The sequence below is a fragment of the Lactuca serriola genome, chromosome 5 (assembly GCF_051521515.1).
Source record: "Lactuca serriola cultivar US96UC23 chromosome 5, Lser_US96UC23_V15, whole genome shotgun sequence".
In the NCBI taxonomy this organism is placed as follows: Eukaryota; Viridiplantae; Streptophyta; class Magnoliopsida; order Asterales; family Asteraceae; genus Lactuca; species Lactuca serriola.
The window spans coordinates 64,649,503-64,655,987 of NC_136412.1; the positions used below are offsets into that span (position 1 = coordinate 64,649,503).

Genomic DNA, 6,485 nt, shown 5'->3' on the forward strand with positions numbered 1-6,485 from the left:
GGCCCCTACCAATTATATTTTTTATTCGGGCGTTGTGGCCCCTACCACACCTGCCACACACAAACCACACATATGGGGGCAATGTGTAAGCCACCATGCTCTTGGCATGGCTGGTATATATGATGGTCTTACAAAACTCAAAACATCGCTAGATAATATCACCGTCTTGACAATTTAATTCAAACAATGATATATTTTCCTAATGAATCTATACATAAAATATTTTTTGAGCTAAAATATGCAACCTCAACCCACCAAAAGAAAAGTACAATACTAAGTAGTAGACCCATGAACAAAAGAAACCAAACATTCTCAAAATCTAAATGAAAGAAAAAAATAGTAAAATAAAGAATATAGGTACCTTTGACAGCTCTACTAAATTTGTTTGCATGTAGAAATTTCAGAATTTACATATAAAATCTCATAAAAAACATTCAAACATAAACACTTGCATATATGTAACGAGTTTTAATCAAAGACCTTGACCCAACCACAAGGAAAACGTGTTAAAATAATTTTTGTGTAGTGTATGTATATATACCATAACCTTTCCCAGTAAGTAACTAGTTACAAATTAAGGTCAAAAACGCAAAAGCTTGTATTATGCAAAACAACATAAAATATATGCAAATTTGTTGAGTTTGAGACTTGAGAATTTAAAGAGAAAGGAGGTCAAACTCATGTGGCATAAAGTCTTCACTTGGCCTATAGTATTTAGATGGAGAATACAAGGCCAAATTCCCAACTTGACTTGTGTAAAGACACGCAAATCGTTCCACTTGATGAGCAAATCGTGAGTTTTGGTACCCAGTTTTCATTAGCTGGCCCCACACCATGTGAAACTATCATCCAAAAAATAAATAAATAAATAAATAAAAATTGTCCCAAAAAGGTTGCATTTTTTGGGGGCCAAGAAAATCGAATGGATTTTTGTTACCTTTTCATGAAAAACTTTTTGGGCCTCTTGATGTGTTACACGAACACGTTCACATTGTGCCTATACACATAATTCAAATTTTAAGGTTAATAAAATGATTAAAGATAACACAATCACATACAAAATAATAGTTATGTTTTTTTTTTTCTGTAATCAACCTCAAGCAATTCAAGCTTTGATGACATCTTTTCCATTTCATTAGCTTCCATACACTCACACCTACAACCAAATACAACTCAAATCACACATGTAACTTAGTGTGTGTGTGTGTGTGTGAGAGAGAGAGAGAGAGAGAGAGAGAGAGAGAGAGAGAGGGTGATAATGTAATGCTTACTGGAGGGACCATTTTAAATGATGGATTTGATCTTCAATTTGATCTCGCTCACTCCTCAGCAATATAAGATGCTGTATAAAAATTATTCATATGTTATTGATATGATTAGAAATAGTTTATAAAAAATGAGACTAAATAAAAAAAGAAAGAATCCTTAAAAAAAAAAAAAAAAAAAAGTTTACCTTACGAGTGTCTCGTAAGGACCAAAGAAGTTTAACTTCCTTTTCAAGTTCTGGAACCACAAGCATTGTCCTCCAACCTGCTCAATATAATTAGCTAAATACAAGAAATAGCAACCTACTTTCATTTATTTTTGTATTAATATTATTATTTATAATAATTTAATAAACAAATCAATCAAAGTTTACCTAGGACTTTTTTGCTACGCAAAATATCACCATATATATGATCTCCAACATAAAGAACCTAACAAAAAAGTTGAAACAAACATGTTAACTTTTCTCCAAAAATTATTAACTTAAAATAAATAAAGTATAGATTGTAAAAAAAAATGTTGATAAAAAAAGTTACAAAACCTGTGAACTTGATTCAACATTCAGCAGCTTATGCAGATGGCCAACATTGCCTCCCTGAAACAGTGATTTCAAACTAAAATTACCTATTTGCCCATGACCACTCTCTTGTCATTATTATTAAAAGGGTATTTATGTAATTCGGATATACTGATTACTTACCTGAAACACTTTGTACCCTTTATCTGGGATCTGCTGATCTGGCACTTCCACAGAAGAGGCTCCAACCTAATGAAAATTAAAATTCGATTAAAAAATATGCATATAGGGGTAAATTGGTAAAAACATACTTCCACACAAACCTGAGCCATAGGACTACCATTATCAGTATTGATAAGCATCCCTGAATCAGTGTCCACCGCAAAAAGATTAGCACGGTTTTCATCATGAAAAAACTTCGGCTTTGCACTGCATAAAAAATAAAAAAATAAAAAATATATTTTTTTTATTTAAATACGTTTCATAAACATAAAAAAATATATAAATATACAATCTTTAAAGTAAAGAAATGAGTATAACCTGCCAGTTATGACAACATCAAAGTGTTGGAGCCAGTCAAGAGTCAACAAAGAGCTTCCGTTGACTTTTTGGGGCCCACATAGAAAATTCATCACAACATTTGTGTAGTCCCAAAGACTGTTATCAGATGAATAAAAGTTATTTTTTTACTGAAAATAGCAATGTTGTTACATTTTCTACAATTTAAAAAGTAAAATAATAATAATAATAATAATAATAATAATAATAATAATAATAATAATAATAATAATAATAATAATAAACCTGTTTGTCACTAAGAATACAGCAAAACCAGAACTTCTAAGCATCTGTAGCATTGGGACTAATGAGTTGTCTTCATTGATGTACCTAATTTTGACAAAGTTAAGAAAAAAAAAAGATAAACAAGGGCAAAATTGTAAAAAGTTTGAACTTAAGGGGGAAAGTCGTTTTTTTTTATCTGACCTTTTGGGATCATTTGCAACCATCTGCTTCAAAGTTCCATCACGATGACAGAGATCCACAGCAGCCCTCACATCTCTGTACATTCGAAAATAGCTGCAAAAACACAAGGGTATTTTGGTCTTTTAGTACAAACACTAATGAAATTGAATTCATGGTGAAATACATCCAACATGGAATTTGAAGGAATTGAATTGAATTCTGTTCATTTGGCAACCAACCAACCAAACAAACAAACAATGGAATGGAATCATGAATTCCAATTCCCAAAACTTACTCTTTTTCTTCTGAGATTTTTCCTGGATTATTATCCTTAAAGTCAACAAGCTGAGCAAATAAATAAGCTTCAGCCAATGAGAAAAGGGTATCAATGAGTGCATAATCAGGCTCATCAAATGCATCACGAACCAAAGTGTTGCCATATGTAGCAACTTTTTCATCTTTTGACAATAACCTAAATCCATGATATGCCACTTTCACATATTTATGTCTGTCCATCTGCAAAAAAAGTTTTTTAAAAAATATAAAACACTGGGATTCATCTTTATATCATATTGCTCAAAATCTATACATGAAAAAACACAAACCTTCAATATATTTCCTCTCTTTTTATCAAGTACCAATCCTCTCACCATGTAAGTCCAATCAAAAGACCAATCAAGCAACTGCATTAAATAGAAAACTATAAAATATCCAAAACTTATAGACTACAACAGTTTTTTTCTTATTAAGACATTGTACTTTCAACATTGTAATAATAAAAAATGAAAGTAGGATACAAATTATATGGTTATAATTTGCATTTAACCCTAAAACTTGTACAATTTAAATAATTTCATGTGCAAATTTCATCAAGATTTTGTATGATTAACATAAACAAACCTCATTAGGGTATCCCAAGTTAGTGACTAACTTTTTCACTGTGCCATTATATGCAAGGGACTCAAAAGTTTCAGGCTTGTATTGTGCAAGTGTATAATCCATATCAAATCCAACAGCAACTATGTTTTTCATATTCACAGCTCTGTTACAAAAAATATGTTTCCCAATTTCAATCTTTTGGCCTCCATTAGGAGATGCCCATAGACATGAACCTTGAGATTTTTCACTTCCATTAGGGCTCTGTAATTGTGTCTCTGATATAGCTCCATCACTAGGGATATCCATTTTATAACTTGCTCTTGATTGAAAACTGCCTGTTTTGAAACAGAAACATAACAATTCATCAAACATTGGATCATAATATTAATATCATTCCTGGAAAGGTAAATTATTAGTAACTTATGACCTTTAGGCTTTATATGATGCTGAAGAGATGATCAAGAAGGGATGTGTTTCAAGAAAACAATCAAGAAAAAGAATCAACCCTAAAAACTCAAGAAAGTAAAGATTCTTACATACCCTTTAGAAAAAGAAAAAGAAAAAGAAAAAGAAAAAGAAAAAGAAAAAAAAAAAAAAAAACGCCTTAGGGGACATACCTTCAATGAACAATGAAAGAACACAAAGCGAATCTGAAAATGCTCAAATCTTTAAGTGTAAACTCTCCATATATGCTCTGATAAGCACCTAAAATCCCAAAAAACAGCTTTCTAAACTCGATCAATCAACCAAAAACCCGGACAAGTCCAAAGGAAGAACACAGAAATAGGCATATGCAAGGTAACATTCAAAGGTAGAACATTTAAACCCAAGAAAAGGAAGAAAAAAAAAAGATTGAATGAAACTCTGAAGCAATGGAACAACAGCTGTCCTTATATTGAAGATAGAATCAGAATCCACGAGGGCTTAAGAAATTTGAAAGATGAAACATGTGAGAGTAAAAAAACTCCTAAGAGATGAAATAATAAATTAATAAATAGATTCCAACAACTGTCTGCAGGAATCATAAACAATCGTCTAAACGTGTTGACGATAAACGCAAAATAGTCCAGCATTTAAACCAAGAAACATGCATGAAAAGTGACACTCAAAAGCCAACAGTAAATTTATAAAAAAGGAGCGAAATAGTAACAGTTAAATTGAAAAGAATTAAATTCGAGCAAACCTTGAGACCTTTTGGTAGTGAAGAATCGCCTGGAAGAACAGAGACCTAAATCTGGAACCAAAGAAGGAAATTGGGGACAACGAGAAGGGGAAGAGTATAGAAATGAGAAGCAAAATGAAAGGGTGAGTGTCTTGGGAATACGCATCTTACTATTGGTCTTAAAAAGACATTTGGAATTGGATATCGATAAGAGTAGATTAATGTGACAAGATGAACCCGATACGGGAATCCGCAGAGTTTTTGGGTTGATTCGTAGCGAGGTTCGTTTGCAACCTGGCAGCGCTGTTGATGCCGATGATGATGCAGGAGTCATTAAATTGCGCTTACGCAATCAAATTTGGAGGCTGGTGATTATTGATTAATGATTCTAATGGGGCATGATCTAGAATTCCAATTGGGTCGTTCATTTCGGGACGGAATCAAATTCTTCGGAATAGATTCTTCGTCATTTTAAGGTTATATGAGGGGAATTGTTTGTTTGATAAATGCTGTTGGGTGAACACTTCTATGGTGGCTATTCGTGGAAGTATCTGACGGCGGCGTAACGGTGGATGGCGGTGGTGGTGACCGTTCTTATACTTTCCGGGTTTGATGATCATGTGGATGTGGATCGTGGATTTGTGGAGTGAAGGGGATAGAGTTTTATTTTCGAATTTGCTCCCTGTAGTTTTCATAATGTTACAGTGGTCCCCTTATGATTTGATGTTTTGACTTTTGTACCCTATCGATTTTAACATTTTTGATATTTGTCAATTTGTCAATTCCTTCATGATATGTGGTATCATGTTGTTACATCAAATGCTCTCCTAATTTAATTTGGGAAAATGACTTTTGAGGGTAATTAACTTTTGTGTTTGTACTCATTTGGTCCATTTCCTTTTTTTGTATTCAATATACCATCGAACTTGTTGTTTGTGTTCACCATAACCCTTTTGACCGACTTTTGACCTGTGATAGCTGGTCAAAGGGTTATGGTGAACAAAAACAACAAGTTCGATGGTATATTGAGTACAAAAAAAGGGACCAAATGAGAACAAATGCAACAGTTGGTTACCCTTCATTTTCCCTTTACTCATTTACAGCAAATCGCACGTCATCTCCTACTGATATTAGTGACTTTATGAAATTCATTCTTGTTTCTCTTCAAAACATAACCCACGAAAGAACATTATTCATACATGTACAACTTTGTAATGCACTTAAATATTTATTAGGGGAATCTTAACTAAGCAGACACATTTCATGACTACATTTACATTTCCAATCAAATGATTTATCGTATCATGGATTCTAGACAAGTCTACAAACGAGTGGAATCACAAGTGCTGTGATTTTTGAGTTTACTTAGCTTTAAGATCAAATTCATGGGATAAGATACAACATCAATATGTACCATATCATGCTGCTTTTGTAGACACATCACCATAATATACATTGAGGTAAACGTTTATGCTAATAAATATACCTCTCACACACAATCATATCCTTTTGCAGAGAGGTGTTAACAGCTAACCACAGTAAGCATAACATAGACCATGTTTTAACAAGGTTACCCCTTTGAAACGCTTTTCATATACGTTATAGCCAAAGAAGGTTGCACTCTTTGATAATTTTGTAACTTTAATTTCATTTAACTTTTCGGGAAAAATGACTCAGGAAGGTAACCAATTGTTGAGT

General features: G+C 32.9%; 1 protein-coding gene across 6 annotated transcripts; it reads right to left on the reverse strand.

Annotated features, from left to right (window-relative positions):
* Positions 1-424: 424 nt before the first annotated feature.
* On the reverse strand, positions 425-5,431 carry LOC145052561 (uncharacterized). 6 transcript variants are annotated; one of them, XM_079000390.1, is made up of 18 exons: positions 4,817-4,954; positions 4,243-4,330; positions 4,053-4,131; positions 3,647-3,960; positions 3,352-3,429; positions 3,042-3,262; positions 2,768-2,860; positions 2,588-2,671; positions 2,324-2,440; positions 2,107-2,212; positions 1,967-2,032; positions 1,808-1,861; positions 1,640-1,697; positions 1,454-1,530; positions 1,272-1,342; positions 1,096-1,156; positions 938-997; positions 425-842 (listed from the first exon to the last, which is right to left on the reverse strand). In XM_079000390.1, the coding sequence occupies exons 4-18, from the start codon at positions 3,929-3,931 to the stop codon at positions 657-659; spliced, it is 1,617 nt and encodes a 538-aa protein (XP_078856516.1). In that variant the 5' UTR covers positions 3,932-3,960; positions 4,053-4,131; positions 4,243-4,330; positions 4,817-4,954; the 3' UTR covers positions 425-656. The 6 variants fall into 6 exon arrangements, with proteins under 6 accessions (XP_078856516.1, XP_078856514.1, XP_078856518.1 ...); XM_079000388.1 differs by having other exon boundaries at positions 4,809-4,947; XM_079000392.1 differs by lacking the exon at positions 4,053-4,131.
* Between the last annotated feature and the right edge of the window lie 1,054 nt (positions 5,432-6,485).